Source organism: Coenobita brevimanus, chromosome 86, assembly GCF_032717465.1.
Source record: "Coenobita brevimanus isolate Jiangsu-jjx chromosome 86, ASM3271746v2, whole genome shotgun sequence".
NCBI classification, from domain to species: Eukaryota; Metazoa; Arthropoda; class Malacostraca; order Decapoda; family Coenobitidae; genus Coenobita; species Coenobita brevimanus.
In genome coordinates this window covers 25,297,187-25,318,254 of record NC_137039.1, presented here as the reverse complement: position 1 = coordinate 25,318,254, position 21,068 = coordinate 25,297,187, and the positions used below count along the sequence as shown (strand labels likewise).

General features: G+C 41.8%; 1 protein-coding gene across 1 annotated transcript in view; it reads left to right on the top strand.

Annotated features, from left to right (window-relative positions):
- Positions 1–202: 202 nt before the first annotated feature.
- Positions 203–21,068, top strand: part of LOC145410739 (uncharacterized) — a 256,684-nt gene continuing 235,818 nt past the window's right edge. Inside the window, exon 1 of the mRNA XM_080280844.1 lies at positions 203–314. Coding sequence (XP_080136970.1) covers positions 282–314 — 33 coding nt within the window. The 5' untranslated portion in view covers positions 203–281. The remainder of the gene's footprint in view (positions 315–21,068) is intronic.

The following is a 21,068-nucleotide window of genomic DNA, read 5'->3' as shown; positions in this document are numbered from 1 at the left end:
GTTGCCAGCGATAATACAGCAGACCACCGAGCCTTCACCTCAGGATGTTTAATAATGTTTGATCTGTGAACTGAAATACATTCGCTACAAAATTATCATTTATTTAAGAATCTACTACAGTCATATGATGATTGTTTATGGATGGCGAAATCATTACACCAGGCTTGGCAAATGGCAACAGTGATGCAATTTGGGCCCGTACGTTTCGTATCGTTGGATGTAGAACGAAAGCTACATGGACGTGAAGTTGCATCGTGTACTCAATTCACGACAGTATACAGATGGAGTCATCTTATTTTCGGGTGGATACAGGCGTAAGTAAAAAAAAAAAAATACATTTTCCAGTTAATCATAATATTACCAATTCCACCTCAAAGTTTGGTGGTAACCTACTCATTAGACCTGCAGCACTTTATCATTTTAAAAGTGATTTTTGTATCAGGTAATTGTGTTGATTGCATTAATTGTACCAATAATATATATATATATATATACGTAAAATCCAAGAGAACCTCATAACCAAGTTCTTGAGCTATGTAACTTTGGTAGTTTCAGCCTGGATGATTTTTGACAGCCAAAGTAGATTAGCTTTCTCTGTGACTACATTGAGACTACCGTACTTTGAAAATGGAAGGGAGGACTATTTCCCAATCTCTTAGTACTGTCCACTATATTGGTGGTTAGTTAAACTAACAAACTCAACCTTTCCAACACATTGATTGAACCCCAAAACCCATCCGTCCCCAAGTCATTCCAGTTATGTTATAATAGGCTAGTCTGTGTTGCACGGTGCTCCGTGTCACATTTTTGTTTTCATCATGTGTATGAATAGATGAATTAGGGGAGGAGCCTCGTTGCTTTGATGTCTTTGTCCTGTACTCATGTCGTACCAGGAGTCATAAGCAACCCTATAAAAAACAGCTTTCAGAGTCTCACTGTGTTTTTTATTTTATGTGCAATATATTAACAAATTGGCAAAGAATTGGCAGTTTAATTGCAAAATATGATACCGTTACTATATATGTATTTTATCACTATGTACTGTACTGTAGTTTCATACAAATCAAAGTACACTCTACTGTATGTGAATTTTAGTCTAGGTACATTATTTTTTCAAATCTATAGTAGCTACTTCTATTGTAATGTTCTTTTTTCAGCCCATTCACAACTTTGCAGTGGATTTTTTTTTTTGTGTGTGATTAATTTGATTTTAACCATATAACCAACCATACCTGTACCTTATGTGTGAACAAGTGGGTTGGCAGAGGGTTAGTGCTCCTCCCCATAAAACAACTAACTCAGAGTCAAATGGCCACCCCTTATGGGATTATGGTATCTGGCTATTGATAGATAGATAAATAAACCAAGATTTCAGTCAGAAATTACCGGTTTTTGATACATGGCCCTCCTCCCAGCTGTATGTAAACTAGCTAGCCTATAAGCCATGTTAGGCATGAACCTACCCTGATGCCACTTAACCTAAGGTAGATCCCAAGCAATTCAGTCCTAATTTAAACACCCAATCCTTACCTTAGTTGTTAGCCTCATATTCCTGAGAAAACTAAAACAGGAATGGGAGAGTGCCTGTTACTTTCACAGAGGCCATGGTGAAATTTGAGTTGTCAGGCAACAACTTGGCCAGTTACTGGCTGAAGTATCGTAAATTATATGACTTGTTTTGGCCACAAACCAGCCATGGTAAATTAGATAATGTTATATTTCCATTATTTTTAATGATTCTTGGTGTTCATGGAAGGGCTGTTACTGGCAGGAGGCCTGTAGGAACCTTGCCCCCCTTCCCCCCGAGGCTCACATAGAGGTGGTGCGGATGCTTAGATCTTTTGAGGAAGACATACCTGTGGCAAAGGAATTGATGTAATAGTTGATGGATTAAACCCACTCCACTAAGGAGTACCGTACCATTAGTGGGAGAGAGAAGTCCATGATTCTTAGGGCAAGAAGACAATCCTTCAGGTTAGTGTGTATAGAGTACGGGGTTGGGCAGTTCATTTTAAAATGGTTTATGGCTTCCTCTTGGTCTCTTCATCACTGACAATAAGTGTCTGGGACCAGCCATAGGTAGTGGATATGAGATGACAGGCCAGTGTGTGCGATGCACAGTCTGGTGAGTGCCACATCCAGGACACGGAAGGATGCACAGTCCCAAGAATGACTAGGCAAGTCCATGTGATATGACTCCAGTGTTGTGGCAGGAAGGCAGACCCCCCCCCAGATCAGCATCCCACGCTGCTCTGTAGGTGCCTGCGAAGAGATGATTATGCATAGCTTCTGAGATAGGCAGAGGTTTCGGCAGTGATACAGTAGGTCATTGTCTATCTATCTATCTGTTGCCAGATGTGTTAATTCCATATACAGGGTGGCCACAAACAAATCGCCTCCACGTCACCCTGTCCCCCGCCATTTCACTGCCCCCTTGCTATATCAAATTAATTGAGGGGAAACTTGGTTTGATTAACCTGAAATTTCAATAAATCTGAGAATCATTCTCCCTCTCCCAATGGAAATACAACACATGATTGAAAGTAAATGACTTCAGTGTCATATTCTAGTGCTGTAAATGAAAATTATATTTATACCCATTTTACAATAAGTTGGTCCATAATTTCAGTGTCATATTCTAGTGCTGTAAATGAAAATTATACCCATTTTACACTTAAGTTGCTCCATAATTTCACCCTTTTGCAACTTATTTCACATCTTTGTCATATCACTTCTTCATGACAAGTATAGTTACCATAAACTTATTACAACTTGGTAATCACAATGGGGAGAGGGCAATTTCAGGCCAGGTTGGAATAAAAAGGGTAGGAAACACACGTGTTGTACATTGTACCTGAATGGATGATTGTACACTGCTTACACTGCCGCACATCGTCTTACTAGAACCCATTCTTCACAATAGAAAACACTTGGCAGAGTTGAGAGACAGATGCAAATGCAATAATCTTAACAAAGGATTTGGCTAGACTTAAGTTGACCACATGTCATACAGCACAGTGTATTTACCTAATTGTGGTAGCTATACAAGATTTGAATTAAACTCTTGTTGTCTATCTGTTTATCTATCTGTCTATTGCCAGACGCCTCAATCCCGTAAAGGGTGGCCTCAAACAAATCGCCTCCATGCCGCCCTGTGTAATGCCATTACACTGCTCTGCTTCCAGCTCACACACCCCTCTCTCATATAACCTACCTTTCCACTCCATCCCTCCAACTCATCCTCGGCCTCCCCTCCCTATCCCCCCTCCACCTCACTCGTATTCACTCTCCTTGTCAGTCTCCCTTTCTCCATCTTCTCCACATGGCCAAATCACCTCATTGTATTTCTCCTAATGCTTTCTCTCACATCCACATCCACACCACAGTGCTCCTTCACTTGCACATTTATCAGTCTGTCTCTTCACATACCTCCACGTGCTCCTTTCAGATAACTCATTTCCACTGCTCTCACTCTTAACTTGTGTCCTTCCAACAAGGTTCATGCTTCACTTCCATATGTTATAGTTGGTATCACAATACTGTCATGCAGCGACTTTGTACTCCCATGCTTACTTCCCAGTTCCTTATCACTGCTTTGAAAGAACCAGCAACCTTTCTTCCTTGTTGTACCCTTTGAAGCACCTCATCTTCATGCTGTCCTGTCTCCAAATGGTAAATCATCCAATCTACAGTTCTTTGCACCACCTCTGTCTTCTAAACTGTTCCAGGTGTATTTACCTATTTGTAGTAGTTATGAAGGATTTGAACTAAGCTCATGTTGTCCTGCCTCCGTATCTTAAATCATCCAATCTGCAGTAATTTTAAACACGTGGATATTTGCTTGCACCACCTCTTCTAAACTGTTCCAAGTGTATTTGCCTAGTTGTAGCATACAGGATTTGAGCTATGCTTGTGTTGTCCTGTCTCCATATCTTTATTATCCATTCTATAGTATAGTACTTTTAACCACTAAGTGCTAGGTGATGATTATATCTGACGTGAAACTGGTGGATTGGGGCCGCCGGGTGATGGTTATAACTGCAAGTGTTTTTGCGCCACAGTTTGAGGTGACCACCACTTGATCTCATCACCAAAGGATGGGGATAGCCTCCCAGCACCTGAGGCAAGCATACCTCGGTCATCTGTGTGACTGCCAGGTGTAGGACGATGTTTGCTTACTTCTCTCACCTGATTCTGTTCCCACCTTACATGGACCCTTGGATTATCTGCCCCTGCCAAGCCTTTTTCCAAGAATACTAGAAAAGGGCTCAGTGATAGTGCCATAAGGCATGCCTTGGCTGCAACAGTGTCTAGTTTATCTAGTAGTGGAGTAAGTTATCGCGTTGAGAGCAAAGCCACAGTCGGTGCTGCGGTCAGACGCACGAACATCTCTCTCGTGCCCAAAATTAGTTCTGTTCCTCATATCATTACCCATTAATGCAAGGACCTACAGACCTGGGGAATACCTTCATTTGCAAGAGGAAGAGTTGGTGAGTACATGGTTGTTAATTCATTTCTCTAAGTGCTATACTTTCCGAGATATTAAGGTTTGAAAACAAGCAAATTTCAGCATTTTCCGAGAGATTGCCTGTAGTGAGGTGACCACTGCGTGAAATATTGCCTGGCATATGGGGGTTAAACTCACGAATTTTTTTTTTTTTTTAATGTAAGAAAGAAGGAACCAAAGGTCAGGGTCCCATAAACCGTTCCTTCCAAGAAAAAAACAAAAACAATACGAAAGAGAGCCAAATTCAAGATCCGTTCATTTTGAGGTGCCTGGACACACTGCGTTTGAAAGACTGGAGAGCATAGGAAGTAGGAAATACAGACAGAGGGAGGCAGTTCCAGAGTTGACCTGTTGCTTAAATGAAGGACTGGGAGTAACGGTTAACACTTGCATTAGAAAGTTGGACAGAAAAGGGATGAGAGTTTGTTGCTAGACGGGTGCTACGCGCCTGACATAGAGGTGGAGGGATGCAAGCAGACAGTTCAGAGGAGCAGTGACCATGGAAGTAGTGATAGAAAAGAGATAAAGATACAACAGCCCGGCAAATAGTCAGAGAATGTAAGGAGCCAGTAAGAGAAGGAGAGTTGATGAGACCAAAGGCCTTTGATTCCACCCTATTGAGAAGAGCTGTATGTGGGGAACTTCCCCACACCTGAGAGTTGTACTCTACACAGGAGCGAATAAAACCCATGTATAAAGTCAACAACAGTGCAGGGATAAAGAAGGTACCGTACGGAGTCGGCTTAGTACACGTAATCTCTTGGGAGCAGATTTTGCGAGAGATGCAATATGATCATTCCAAGATAAGTCCCTAGTGAATGAAACCCCAATCATGTTCAGGGATGATGCAGGTTTGAACTGGATATTATTAAACATTAGTGGGTATTCCTGTGGAAGATTGTGTTGGGTTGATAGGTGTAAAAACTGAGTTTTTGATGCATTAAAAACAACAAGATTATTTTTACCCATCAGAGATACGAGCCAAGTCAGACATTTGGTTTGCCATAGCCTTATCCCTTGTCTGTTGAAGCAACTGCTGAGATGGACGTTGCGGGAACCAAATGGAAAGGTGAATTGTGGAATCATCAGCATATGAGTGGATAGGGTTAGATGTACAGCTTAGGTCATTGATGAATAGAAGGAAGAGAGTCAGTGATAGGACAGGGCCCTGAGGAACACCACTGTTGATAGATCTAGGAGAAGAACGATGGCTGTCTATAACAGCGGCTATAGAAAGGCCAGAAAGGAAGCTATAGATGATGGCACAGATAGAAGGATAGAAACCGTAAGAGGGCAGTTTGGAAATTAAAGATTTATGCCAGACTCGATCGAAAGCCTTTGAGATGTCAGGTGCGATGGCAAAGCTTTCACCAAAGTCCCGAAAGGAGGATGACCAGGAGTCTGAAAGGTAGGTGAGAAGATCACCAGTGGAGCATCCCTGACGGAACCCATACCGACGATCAGAAAGAAGGTTGTGATAGGAAAGATACTTTACAATTTTTCAGTTAAGAATAAACTGTCCTGGCTGAATGAGAACAAACTTCCAGCAGGAAGGACAGGTACAAGTTGATAGACAAAGGCAAAAGAGTTTACCTAGGCAGGGTGTAAGCACAGTTCTTGAGGACAACAGGAGGGACTCCATCAGGCCCATATGCCTTGTTAGTATTAAGGCCATTGATAGCAGAAAATACATCAGCTGAAGAAATTTTAATGTCAGCCATTAGGAAGTCAGAGGGGGGAAGTAATGGAGGAACGGCACTGAAATTGTCTAAGGTGGAATCGGAGGAGAAAGTCTGAGTGAAGAGATCTGCTTTATCAGTAGAAGATATAGCTACAGAGCCATCAGAATAGAAAAGAGGAGGGAAGGATGATGAGATAAAGTTGTTAGAAAGGTTTTTGGCAAGGTGCCAGAAGGAGCGTGAAGAATTCGAGTTGGAGAGTTGAGAGCATTTTGGTATGGATGAAATTATTTTTAGCGGAGCGAAGAACAGACTTAGCATGATTCCAGGCAGAAACATAAGCAAGATGTGATTCAGGGTCGGGTTGGTTCTGGTACCTTTTATAGGCCCTCTCCTTGTTGCGGACAGCATTAGAACAAGCGCAGTTAAACCAAGGCGTTCTTGCATTAGTCAGAGGATATAAGAAGGGAATGTACTGTATGCTTCCATATCCGAGAGAATAACCTCCGTAATGGCAGTGCACACTCAGATGGCCCCCGGCCATGAAAGCAATAATCATTCCAGGGAAAATCAAAGAAGTACCGGTACTGCCTGAGAGCCTCCCAGTCCGCAGCTCCAAAGTGCCACAGTCGATGTTTCTTTGGAAGGTCCACAGGCTGTACTGAAATGATAGGACAGGTTAAGGTAGTTAGGTTGTGATCGGAGGAGCCCAACGGAGAGGAAAGATTAACAGTGTAAGTAGAGGGATTAGGTGTAAGAAAGAGGTCAAGTATGTTGGAGCTCTCCAAAGTGGTCAGGGATACAGGTAGGGTGCTGTACAAGCTGCTCTAGGTCATTAACCCCTTCTTTACCGACTCCTCCCCCCAGTGTAAACACCACGTTTACCCCCCATACCTCCCGTCGTGTGTGGGGTAGTGTATTTTTTTCTTGCCATGTCCAAACTATTCATGCTTTGTGATTTGTTTGTATACTGATCATCACATAAACCCAGCTTGATGTTGGTAATGAAAAAAAAAAGATTATAAAATACTGTAAATCACCTTATAAGTTTACATATGCCAACGTACTGTTACTCAGGTATCTACAATACTGTACAAACTGGCTTGAAAAAAAAATATCATGCACAGATGGATGGCTTATTTATTTACCTTGTAAGCTGAGCATGAAGTGTGTGGACACGTGATGGTGATGGCGACCTTGACCCACTTGTTGGCGAGAGAGTGGCGTCACTAAGCTCACTACTAATATCCTCCTCCTCCTCCTCCTCAAATAAACCTCACTATCATTTTCAGGATCATAGTCATCTACTGACACATCAGACACTGCTACATCATCATCTGATACATCTAAATAAGTATCCTCATGAGGAATAAACTCGTCACTACTGGAATCTGCCAGAGAAGCCATGAGAGAAAAATATCCTGTACACCCTCCCTCGTGGTCAAGTGCATGGTAACTGGCTGTCTCTCAGGAAGGCCAAGGGGTGTAAATTTTGCCCTATGTCAGCGGAAAATGTAGTACAATATCTGTAATAGAAATTATAAATAAAATAATGATTGGTCTAAAACAGGTTACATCACAGATGAGTGAGAAGCCATTGGTGTCACTGCAACTCAGTCATGACGTATCTTATTATGTCAGAATTCGTCAGAACTTCGTCACAATCTTTGTTGTCAAAACACAGAGCTGTTGCTATCTCGAGGTCCCCCAAAACAGCCTTACCGGGCTACCCTGAGGCCCATAAGCTGCCATTCATTAGAGGATGTACCAGCGTACCACGGTTGCGGTTCTGGTGTCTCACGGGTGTTTACAAGTGATGTATGGGGGTACATCAAAACACATTTCTGGTAAAGAAAGGGTTAAGGATAGAAAAGATGTAAGCTTGTTCACCAGATGGATCAGTGAAAGGAGAGGAGAGCCAAAGGGGGTGGTGAACATTGAAATCTCCTAGAATGGAGATTTCAGAGAATGGAGAAATGAATAGAGTGTATTCCATCGTAGAAGTAAGATAGCCGAAAAATTTTTCATAGTAGAATTAGGAGATAGTAAACAGCGCAGATATATTTAGTCAAAGAATGACAAGAAAGTAGGGAATTCGGATGAATCAAGTTCAGGAACACGAGAGCAAGATAAATCGTTCTGTACATATACACAACAACGACCTTCGTCTTTAAAATGTATATAGTGAAAGTAGGAGGAAACAGAAAAGGGTTTGCAATCAGTTGCCTCAGACAGCAGAGTCTCAGACAGGAAGAGAAGGTGAGGTTTAGAGGAGGAGAGGTGATGTTCAACAGAAAGTTAGAGGAAGGGCCATGAATGTTGCAGAAATGAAGAAGTGAGCAGAGGCGTACCTAGAGATTTGGGGGCCCGGGGGGCTAGGTTCTTTGCGGGGGCCCCCTCCAAGAGGGGGGCCCCGCAAAGAACCTAGCCCCCCTCATTCTTAGAACTTATTTAATATCTCAGCCGGGATTGTCGGGATGATATACTGTATATATATTTTTAAATATTAATCAAAAAGCTTATAAATTTTTAAGGCTTTTTGGGGGCCCCCCCTCAACTGGGGGCCCGGGGGGCAATTTCAAACAGCCCCCTCCCCCTCAGGTACACCACTGAAAGTAAGTCAGACAGTGGTTCCAAGCATCTCTCTGAGTCGTCACCTGGAGAGGGGCAGATGGTGGGGGAATTTATTGTACCCCCCCATCCCTGGGGTCTCCGAGGCCAGATTTAATTGTGCCATTTTTCTTTATTTAATTTTGAAAAGGAAGTGTAGTGTGTACTGTGCATGTAGTTTGGTGTTGACAGTTAGAGAAACTTGTATTGGAGAGCATGCTGGCACCACCTCTTCTCAACTGTTCCAGATGTCAGTACTTTTGTTTGAGACAAAATTTGTTCACATCAGTAAAGTACCTACACTTCTTCAATTTCAGTTCATGTCCTCTTGTCCCTCCATTATAATCCACAAACAGTTCATATCTGTCCACCTTTTCCAGTTTTGTAAGGCCTTTAAACATCATAATTAAATCTCCTCTGTCCCCACTCTCCCTGAGCATATGTAACTTAAGCTTCTTCAGTCTCTCTTCATGAGGCAGCTGTCTCAAACTTGGTTGCATCCTACTCACCATCCTCTGTACTTTTTCAGTTTTCTTACTGTATTTGCTGGGGTATAAGATGATTCTTGAACCTCATAAAAAATGCCCAAAACTGGGAATCGTCCTAAACACCAAGTACCGGTATGAAATCCTAACCTTTACATCCTGTGGTTGTGGGATCCATAGGCATGATGAGGAACTTCGCCACTCACTCACCTTGACCTTTGTTTCGCTGAATATTGTACATATACTTTCAAAAATCATTGAAATTACCTACATCATCATCAAACACAACTTGTTTTCTATATGAAGGCAAAGTTTCATCAAAATATCCCCATGTATACATCCATGAGGACATAAGAAAGGTGAGTAACCTGTTGAACCCACGCCACGAACACTGGCATGTATCTTGGATTGAGAGCGACTGACTGGGTTGTTTGCCACTGAGTGCAGGATTAACAGACCTGAAGCAGGGCTCATCACCAACAGTGATAGACAACAGTGACATTGCTTTTATTCCTGGTTGGTGAACTTCACTCCTTCAACCATTTGATATCTGTCTGAATAAACCATTCAAAGACCGAAGCCATGAGCTGTGGAACGAGGGGATGATCAGTGGTAAAAAGCCGTATACAAAAGGTGGGCATATGCATGCTTCAGGTCTGGATGTGCTGTGTGATTTTATTATCAAAGCATGGAATGATATATCTGTGGAAACAGTCATCAACTCTTTCAAGAAATATGGAATATCCAGTTCAGGGGATGGCACAGAAGATGATATTTTGTGGGTGGATGAGGAAAGGGAAGCCAATGCCGAAGCTACATGTTTGAATTCAGAGTTTGATCCTTACAACGAAGAACTGCAAACTTAATAACCCAGGATGAATTTGATGAACTGATGATGTCAGGTTTGGATGATACTGATTTTAAAGGTTTTTGATCACCAACTCTTGATGTGCTGACTTTAATAAAATGTAACTTTCCTTTAACCTATTTTATAAAATTCATGGTAACATGATTTTAAGTTTGTAAGATAGTATGAGTTAATGCTGGAATATTAGATGTAGGCTATAACCCGTTTAGATATTGGCGGTGGTGCATACAGCCTAGATAGCTTGTAAAACCCACAGAAGAAGCTGGCTAATGGAACAACCAGATCAAAGGCTGTGTTGCTTAGCAAGGTGTTAATAGTAGCTATTACTTCACTGGTCAGTGGGAAGAGTAATAAAGGACTGGAGTTACTGAGGCAACAAGCTCCTGGTGTCCAAAGAGTTGCGGCTCATCTAATGCACAGATTATACCTCTAAACCCACATTTTGCATGGTATTACAGTACAGTCAAGTCGCCTATGGTGCTGACTTCTATGCCACGGTTTTCTATGACATGGCAAGGTGCCAGACCCTCCCAAAACGAACCATGCGCATAAACTACCTACAGCACGGACGCAGCAAGGTTTGAAACGCGCAGGCAAATTCCCCTGGCGGCGCTCTTCCGTTTGTAAACAAAGAAGGTGGCGGCCACTTCAGCTTCATACTACGAGTGCTCCAGCTGTGACTTTTTTCTCTCATGAGGAGGTTAAACTTCACCAAATTCATTGTGTTAAGTAATGAAACATCAAAGATTCTTTGGGTTTTGTGATTAGTTTATAGGTTTGTTCGTAAAACTGCTATGAACAGGTTAGTGACGATGCACCAGTCTCAGAGCTAAGACGAAGTATAATGCCTCCTATCATCATCATCACTTATATAAGAATGGTTATTAATGCGTTAAATGTGAGTTTTGTTGACACGAGCATACAAACTTTATCAAATAAACTTCTTCAGTCAGTGCTTGACCAGGCAGCCTCCGTCATCTTTAATGTTTTAGTCGGTCACCTGATCTGTGTCTACTTGGTTGAGTTTTTTTTTCACTCGATCTGCAGGGCATGGTATTGCCCAAGTAGACACAAGGCTGATCACCCTTCTATTTTTTGTGCCTATTGTTACGTGTAATACATTCATTGACTGGTTGCGTGATTGTGTGCATGCGTAAAGTGGAGAAAAATGGGGAAAAGGGGGACTTTGGGCAAATGTCCAGAACCATATTCCATTTTTCCCATAGGTTTAGTTATTTTCATGGCACGGTTTTCTGTGGCACGGGCGTGGTCCAGAACCAATTAGCCGCGCCTTAGGTGACTTGACTATACTGGGGGTGTCTTATACACAACTCAGCCTTGTAAACCTGCAAATATGATATATACTGTCTATTCTTCTTCAAATGCAGTGACCATATCTATTTATCTATGTCTATTGTCAGGCACCATAATCCTGTAAGGGGTGGCCACAAACAAATCGCCTCTATGTCACCCTGTCTCCTGCCATCTAATTTCCCTGCTCCCAGCTCACACCCCCCTCTCTCATACACCTCTCCACTCCATCCCCCCATTTCATCCTTGGCTTCCCCCTCCCTCTCCTCCCCTCTCCACCTCACTCACATACATTCTCCTCGTCAGTCTCTTGCATTCCATCCTCTCCACATGGCCAAACCACCTTAATGTGTTTCTCCTAATGCTTCCTATCACATCCACATCCACACCACAATGCTCCTTCACATCCTCATTTGTTAGTCTGTCTCTCCATGTGACTCCACATGCTCCTTTCAAATAACTCATTTCCACTGCTCTCACTCTTGACCTCTGTCCCTCCAACAAGGTCCAAGCTTCACCTCCATACATTAGAGTTGGTATCACTGTACTGCAATGTAGTAACTTTTTCACTTCCATGCTCACTTCTCTGTTTCTTATCACTGCTTTCAAGGAACTAGCAACCTTTCTTCCTTGTTGTACCTTTTCAAGCACTTCACCCTCTAAACTTCCATCCTTACTCATCACACAACCCAAATACTTAAATGCACTCACATTTGGACATGTGAAGAGAATGGAGAATGAAAGACTGACTAAGAGGGTGTATGTAGGTGAGGTGGAGGGAGGGAGAGGGAGAGGTAGACCAAGGATGAGGTGGAGGGATGGAGTTGAGAGGTATATGAGGGAGGGGGGGGTGAGTTGGGGGGAGGGTAGTCAAATGGTGGGTGACAGAGCGACTTGGAGGCGTTTTGTCTGCGGCCACCCTTTGCGGGATTAGGGCGTAGGGCTATAGATAGATAGACTCACATTTTCCATTTCCTCCTCATCCAGCCTCACTGTACATTACCTGACTTCACTTCTCTTGAAGACCATAACTTTACTCTTCCCTACATTCACCTTTAGATTCTGCATCTTACACACATTGCCAGACTCATCCACCAAGCCTTGCAATTCCCCTTCATCTTCACTTAATAACACAGTATCATCTGCAAACAACAGTACAGGGAGTTTCCAAATACTTTCCTCTCTCACTAGGGCTGCTCCAACATCCACTGCCCTACCTTGTATCTCTTTTATAACCCCATCCATATACAGATTGAACAGCCATGGAGACATGACACATCCCTGTTTCAATCCAACCTTCAAGTAGAAAAATTCACTCGGTTCACTATCCACACAGACTGCAGCCTTAGCACTCTTAACAGCATTCAACAACTTTCCATCTACTCCATATATTCTTAATACTTTCCACAATCCTTGTCTCTCCACTCTGTCATATGCTTTCGCCAAATCCATGAAGGCCACATACTACTTCATTCCCTTCTCTAGAAACTTTTCCACTAAAGATCTAAGAATGAATATCTGATCTACACAACCTCTTCCCTTCCTAAAGCCTCCCTGTTCTTCTCCAACTAATTCTTCTGTTATTTCTCTAACTTTGTCAGTAAGTATCCTACCATATAGCTAGTTTTCTTATTGCACTAAGAAGACAAATGCCCCTATGATAACCACACACTTCTTTTTCCCCTTTTCCTTTGTACAAGGGAATAATTATACCTGACTTCCAATCCTTTAGGACTCTACCTTCCTCGAAGGCCAATCTGCACATCTTCCACATGCATTCTACTACTATCTGTCCCTCATGCTTCAGCATTTCACCACACACTCCATCAATTCTTGGGGCTTTCCCCATTTTGGCTTTATTGCTTTCACAACTTTCATCCTACTGATTTCTTCCTCTCTTCTCACATCCCTCTGTCTCCCAGCCCTTCCCCAGCCACTTATACTCGCATTACTTTCATTCTGTATGTTCAGCAATTCATTGAAGTATTCTCTCCATCTGCTCACTTTTTCTCCCTTCTCCACTAGTAATATACCATTTATATCTTTCACTCCCTGACTGACTTCTTTGGCACCCTGTCTGACTCTCTTTACCTCTTTCCAGAACATTTTCTTACATTCTCTCCACTTTACACTCGATTTCCATCTAAATTCGTCATCCACTCTCTTCTTACTCTCTCTTACTAATCTCTTCATCTCTCTCTTCCTCTCTAGATATAACTCTCTCTTCTGTCTCTCAACGTCTTTCACGCCCCTGTTTCTCATCCACTCACTAAATGCTTTCTTCTTTTGTGCCACAGCCTATCACATCTCTTCATTCCACCATGCTGTTCCTTGCACCCCCTTTTGTCTTCTGTTTACCCCACACACCACCTCACATGCTGCACAGATTTCTTCTGTGAATATCTTGCTGCACCTTCCACATCGCCCATCTGCACCAATCCATATTTACCCAATCACTCCGGCACTTGTTTCTTATACTCTGCCCATTTTTTCCATCCTCTTGTAACCTTTCCACCCTCCTTGTGTTTACTGTACTACTTCCTCCTGTCCTTCCCTTTGTATTTTTCTCCATTTCACTTGGACCTTGATTTTCACCACCACCAAGTGGTGGTCAGAAAGTCCACTCCCTCAACCTCTATATGCTCCTGCATTTTGGACTCCTGTTTCATAAAAATCACAATATTTTCCATATATAATATTTAAATCTTGTCCTCTATGCTCCTTTTCCCATTTTGTTTCTAAGAAGTACTTGATCAGGTCATGATAGTTGTCTATTTTGTAGTTTAGACTCTTTTTGTAACTCTCATTACTGATGACTATGTCACATGGAATCCTGAAGTTGCCTTTTTTTTTTTGTGTCCGACTCAGGGCATAGGCTTCACAGCCTGCTATCAAGACCCAGCAGTCCTCCTACATACCATACACCTCTACATGTCACCACTTTGGCGCTAACACCCACCCTCCATATTGAATACATGCTAGGGCTGTCTCATACAGGACTGGTGTATTGGTATTAGCGGTGGTAATTTACGACATGTCGGCGGGTCTTCTGGTGGATCAGTAAAGCCTGATTTAATGAAATTCAAATCCTTAAACTGTTCCCTGCCCCAACCGGGATTTGAGCCTGGGTCCGTTAGGACTGCAGGCCACCTCTCTACCGATTGCTTTTGCTGAATGGAGGGTGATACATTATATTGTCAGTATCATATTCATGCCTATAGTCGTTCTATTTTATGAAGGCAGTTTGGGTGGGGCGATCTGGGACCTCACACTGTTAGCTCTGTTGGTACATCGCCGCTGACACACATGTAATTATTTGTGCTCACCTCTCTCTTTCTCTCACTCTCCTATTTTAAGCTAGGAACTACTTATAAATGAATTTTAAACACTCTGTATAGATGTAATTCAATAAAAAAGTTATAGTATAGTATAAATCTCATAAGACTTGTCAGTGCTGCTTTTGCGACGTTGTCAGGTGGTGACACGAGGGAGAGCCCTGTGTGAGCGGGTCATACTCAGTCAGTCTCCCGCCATGGAAGCTATAAAAAAAAAAACGCACCTATAGACTTTTACCTCAGGGATGATGTGGAAAAAATGTCGAAAACAAGAGAAAAAATAAAGAAAATACAATTAGTAGTAGTTAATATAAATATGAGAGAGAGAGAGGGAGAGAGAGAGACAGCACGTGTGTGGCGATGATGTGGCAACAGAGCTAACAGAGTGAGGTCCCAGAGCGCCTCACTCAAACTGCCTTCATAAAATAGAATGACTGTAGTAAATATAAGATTTATTACTGATGGATCATCAAGTCCTCTGTTTCTGGTGTTTTCCTTTACATGCTGTGTTAGGAAAACTCTGCACAAGATCCAGGAGCTTTTGTGGCTTCTTACGTCTAGAGTATGCCAATTAATATTTGTATTGATCTCCAGTTAATATAATTCTTTCAGATTTCTCTTCCATTCTGTGTAATAATGTTCTTAAACTCTGAATTGTTCTTTCTGCCAGGTTTTCATGTTCATCTCTTTCACAAGTGTTTGCTTTGAGTGGCATGTATAAATTTACCACAATTAATTTCCCTTCATATGTGTTTATCTCCAATGCAATCAGTTCTACTTGTGAGGGTATAACTGTTTTTATTTCTTTGGCTTGTAGATTTTTCTTTGTTAAGATTGTAATCCCTCCCCTTCCTAAATTTCTGTTCCTTCTCCATATATTGTATTCCTCTAAGTTTAGAGTATTGTTTGATATCTTTGAGGTTAATTTTTTTTCAGTTAGGCAAATAATATTGGTTCCATTTCTTTCGTATAGTCTTTCACCTCTAATAATTTAGACACCATTCGATCTACATCTGGGTATCATCTTGTTTATATACTTGCCATAATTTGAGTCTACTACCCTCCATCATTTTATTCCCTGTTGGTTATGTACCATTTTCATAACTGCAATTCAATTCTATCTATCTGTCTGTCTGTCTATTGCCAGACGCCTTAATCCCGTAAGGGGTGGCCACAAACAAATGGCCTTCATGTCGCCCTATCCCCCGCCATTTCAGTGCCCTGCTCCCAGTTCACACTCCCCTCTCTTATACACTCAACCCCTTGCTATCACGCGTTCAGCTATCACGCTTATCTGCTATCACGCACACATCAAATGCACAACCATATATGCTATCACCTATCCCAAGACCGCTATCACGCGTCGAGTTTGAAGACAGGCTAAGCGAAACTTATTCACACGGCACTTCATACGAGGTTTGCAGAGGATATGATGGTTAATCGAAACGGTAACGTGGTAAAATTCCCCATTATAGCACGGGCATTTGGAATGCATCTGAATGGATTCCTGCCGAGGACACAACGGGCAAAACAGTGGCCAAAACCCATTCAGCTCGAAAGAATATATCGTACTACGGCATTGAAATTTAGCCTAACACTGAATACTTATTAATATTGTATTTTAGAATAAATATCAATCGTTTTGAAACCCTTATAAAGAGTTAATATTTCTTATGCCAAAAAAACTGTGATGTCGATAAAGTAATCACGTGTTTACAACTGAGACGGGGCTCTGACAACAGTGTGAGGAACGTATGTGATAGCGTCCAAGTTTTGTTCCACTTAAATGTTCCTCAGCCATTCCTGATATAAGGTACCATGTGATACCCCCTTTAGCTGTGGACACTAAAGAAATGGAGACAGCCAAAGAGATCTGGCGGCAACTAAGCCACTCCCAAGCCTCGGAACCCATCAAACCACCCAATCCGTAATCCTTATAAAAGTTTGATGGCCTTTTATGTTGTTTATTTATACTGTTATTATTAATATGATAATGCTTTATTTCATGTTAGAGGTGAGATTGGCAGGAAATCGTAGGCATAAAGTGGTTAAAAGTTGGGCCACCGAAAAACCAGTTAGAAATTTTCCCATTGATTGTTCAGTTCAGCTATCGCGTATTCAGCTATCAATCGCGTTTCCTGTGACCAATTAGGCGCGATAGCAGGGGGTTGAGTGTACACCTCTCCACTCCATCCTGCTATCTCATTCTTGGCCTCCCCCTCCCTATCCCTCCCTCCACCTCACTCACATACACTCTCCTTGTCAGTCTCTCACTCTCCATCCTCTCCACATGTCCAAACCACCTCATTGTGTTTCTCCTGACGCTTCCTATCACATCCATATCCACACCACAACGCTTTTTCACTTCCTCATTTGTCAGTCTGTCTCTCCGTGTGACTCCACATGCTCCTCTCAAATAACTCATTTCCGCTGCTCTCACTCTTGACTTCTGTCCATCCAATAAGGTCCTAACTTCACTTCCATACGTTAGAGTTGGTATCACAATACTGTCATGTAGTAGCTTTTTCACTTCCTTGCTCACTTCCTTGTTTCCTATCACTACTTTCAAGGAACCAGCAACCTTCCTTCCCTGTTGCACCCTCTCAAGCACTTCATCCTCTAATCTTCCATCCTTACTCATCACACTACCCAAGTTCTTAAATGCACTCACATTTTCCATTTCCTCCTCATCCACCTTCACTGTACATTCACTGACTTCACTTCTCTCGAAGACCATAACCTTACACTTCCCTACATTCACCTTTAGATTCCGTTTCTTACACACTTTCCCAAACTCATCCTCCAAGCCATGCAGCTCCCCTTCGTCTTCACTTAACAACACAGTATCATCTGCAATCAACAGTACAGGTAGTTTCCAAACATTGCCCTCTCTCACTAGGGCCACTCCAGCATCCACTGCTCTATCTTGTATCTGTTTTATAGCCCCATCCATATTCAGATTGAACAACCACACAGACATGACACATCCTTGCATCAGTCCAACCTTCATATAGAAATATTACTCAATTCACCATCCACATGCACTTCAGCCATAGCACCCTCATATGTACTCTTCACGGCCTTCAAAAACTTTCCATCTACTCCATATATTCTTAATACTTTCCACAATCCTCTTCTATCCACCCTGTCATATGCTTTCTCCAAATCCATGAAGGCCACATACAACTTCCTCCCCTTCTCTAGAAACTTTTCCACTAAAGATGTACGAATGAATATCTGATCTACACGACCTCTTACCTTCCTGAAACCTCCCTGTTCTTCTCCAACTATTTCCTCTGTTGATTCCCTAACTCTGTCAATAAGTATCCTACCATATCCTTTTCCTATTGCTAGAAGAAGACAAATGCCCCTATGATTACCACACACTTCTTTTTCCCCTTTTCCTTTGTACAAGGGAATAATTATACCTGACTTCCAATCATCCAGGACTCTACCTTCCTCCCATGCCAATCTGCACGTCATCCACATCTATTCTACTATTATCTCTCCCCAATTCTTCAACATTTCACCACATACTCCATCAATTCCTGGGGCTTTCCCCATTTTAACATTCTTCATCACTTCCACAACTTCCACCTTCCTGATTTCTTCCTCTCTTTTCACATGCCTCCTTCTGCTAGCCATTCCCAGCCACTTATACTCACATTACTTTCATTCTCTATATTCAACAATTCTTTAAAGTGTGCTCTCCATCTACTCACTTTTTCTCCCTTCTCCACTAGTAATCTACCATTTTTATCTTTCACTCCCCAGCTAACTTCTTTGGCACCCTGTCTAAGTTTCTTTACCTCTTTCCAGAACATTTTCTTACATTCCCTCCACTTTACGCTCAAGTTCCTTTCAGATTCCTCATCCACTCTCTTCTTACTAACCTCTTACTAATCTTTTCACCTCTCTCTTCCTCTCTACATATAACACACTCTTCTGTCTCAACTTCTTCCACACCCTCATTTCGCCTCCACTCACTATATGCTTTCTTCTTTTGCACCACAGCCTGTCTCACCTCTTCATTCCACCATGCTGTTCCTTGCACCCCCTTTCGTCTTCTCTTCACCCCACACACCACCTCACATGCTGCACAGATTTCATCCGTGAATATCGTGCATACACCTTCCACGTCCCCTATCTGCTCCAGTCTGTATTTACCCACCCACTCCTCCACTTCCCTCTTATATTCTACCTTTTTTCCATCCTCTTGTAACTTTTCCATCCTCCATGTATGTACTACTTCCTCCTGTCCTTCCCTTCTTCTATTTCTCCATTTTATTTGGACTTTAATTCTGACCACCACCAAGTAGTGGTCCGGAAGTCCACTCCCCCGACCTCTATATACTCTTGCATCCATTACACACCTTCTCATCCTTTCATCCGCACATGCATAATCAGTCATTGCCTTCCGTTCAATCAGTTCACCACCCACCCTTCTCAACACTCGTCACGTATACCTGTGGATCATTTTGTGCCTGAAGAGTGTATTAGCTATCACCAACCCCCTTCCGGCACAAATGTCCACTAAATCACTGCCATTCTTATCCATCTTTGCAGGCACATCACACTCACCAAGTACTCCATCTCTTTCCCATTCCCTGTTTTTCCATTCATATTTCCAGTCAAAAACAGTCTGTCATTCCTTTTAAACTTTTCCGTGCATGCTTCCACATTTGTCCAGTACTTTTCTCTCACTCTGCTTACACGATCTTGCATTGGCGCATACTGTACATGCACACAGTCACCTACATTTGTTGTCCAACTTTCAATCTTACCCACACAATCCTTGAGCCAACTGATCCATACTCTCCTATATTCTCCTTCCATCTGTTACTCACAACAATGCACGCTTTCTTTTGCCCTCTCATACTCACCTACTTCCGCACATATACCCCATCCATACTCCCATTCTCTCACACTTACCTCTCCATTTAGTTTCAGTTAACCCACATACATCCACTTTTGCAACCTCAAGCACCTGGACAATCTCCCTTTCTTTCACCTCATCATTCGCACCCCTTACATTCCTTGTAGCTATCCGTACCAAGTCCTTGGTTCGATCTTTAGTCGTCGACTTTTGGTCAATCCTGGTCCGAGGCTTCTTGCTCGTATTTTTAGTTAGTTGTTTTCTGGGGAGGGACACTAACCCTCCACCAACCCACTTGTTGTCACATAAAAAAATTTTCTCTTCCTCTGATCTTTCCTCATTCTCTATTTTTGCCTCCTCCCTCTTCTTCTTTAGTATTCCCAGTTCCTCTTGAGTGAGGCACCTTTTTTCCATACTTTTTTAAATTTCTCTTTTTTTTTTTTTTTATGAGTTTTTTCATTTTTTAGTATTTCCTCCACAGTGTTCACAGTCTGCAAGGTCTCAGGGGCCTTGACTTATTTCTTTCATACTGGTACTGTATTTCCCTAGCCTTTTGTGTTCCTATATGTCTTTATCACAGATTTCCTCAGATACTACCTTCAATATGCTCATTATATTTGCCATCTCCTTTTTGTCTCTCGAAATTTTGTTTTTTATTTCTTCTTCATCCATACCAGTGATTACTATAGATTTGTTGATATCTGCTGAATCTTTTACCAGTTTTGTGTTATTTTTTACATTATTTCTTTCAGTTCCTGTTTGTGTGTGTGTGTGTGTGTGTGTGTGTGTGTGTTGCCAAAATATCTTTTCTTCAAATTTGGTTTGTTGGTAGCTGCACCTTAACCAACAACATTTTTTGGCAGGCAGTTAGCATTTGGCCCCTGAATATATATATATATATATATATATATATATATATATATATATATATATATATATTTTTAAGGGAGGCAAAATTAGTGTTATAATATCAGACTTGAAATTGAAAGTTGTGTTGACTTTTGGTTGAAAAACTGTTTGGACATGGATAGGTAACTGAAATGAAATGCATTTTTAACGAAAGTCTGTTAGACCATTTTTATTTTCTTTATCATTAGTTTTCACTTCCAGTAGTTAAACAGTCCTCGAGTGGTCCTATCCATGCTCCGTATTGTCTCATATGGTTAATTTGTTTTTTTACTTTTATGACATAACAATAAATTAGCATACTATATATGATGTAAGAAACTAGTATACTGTATACAATTCTACTCATTAATATAGCAGGTGGGGTTTCCACCATTCACTCAGTTTTTGTAGTGCTACTTTCAAGTAGAGTGACTGTACATGAATACTAGAGTAACAAGCCCAACTGTATCTTGTAACTTGGCAAACCATTTACTAGGCTGGATGGTGAC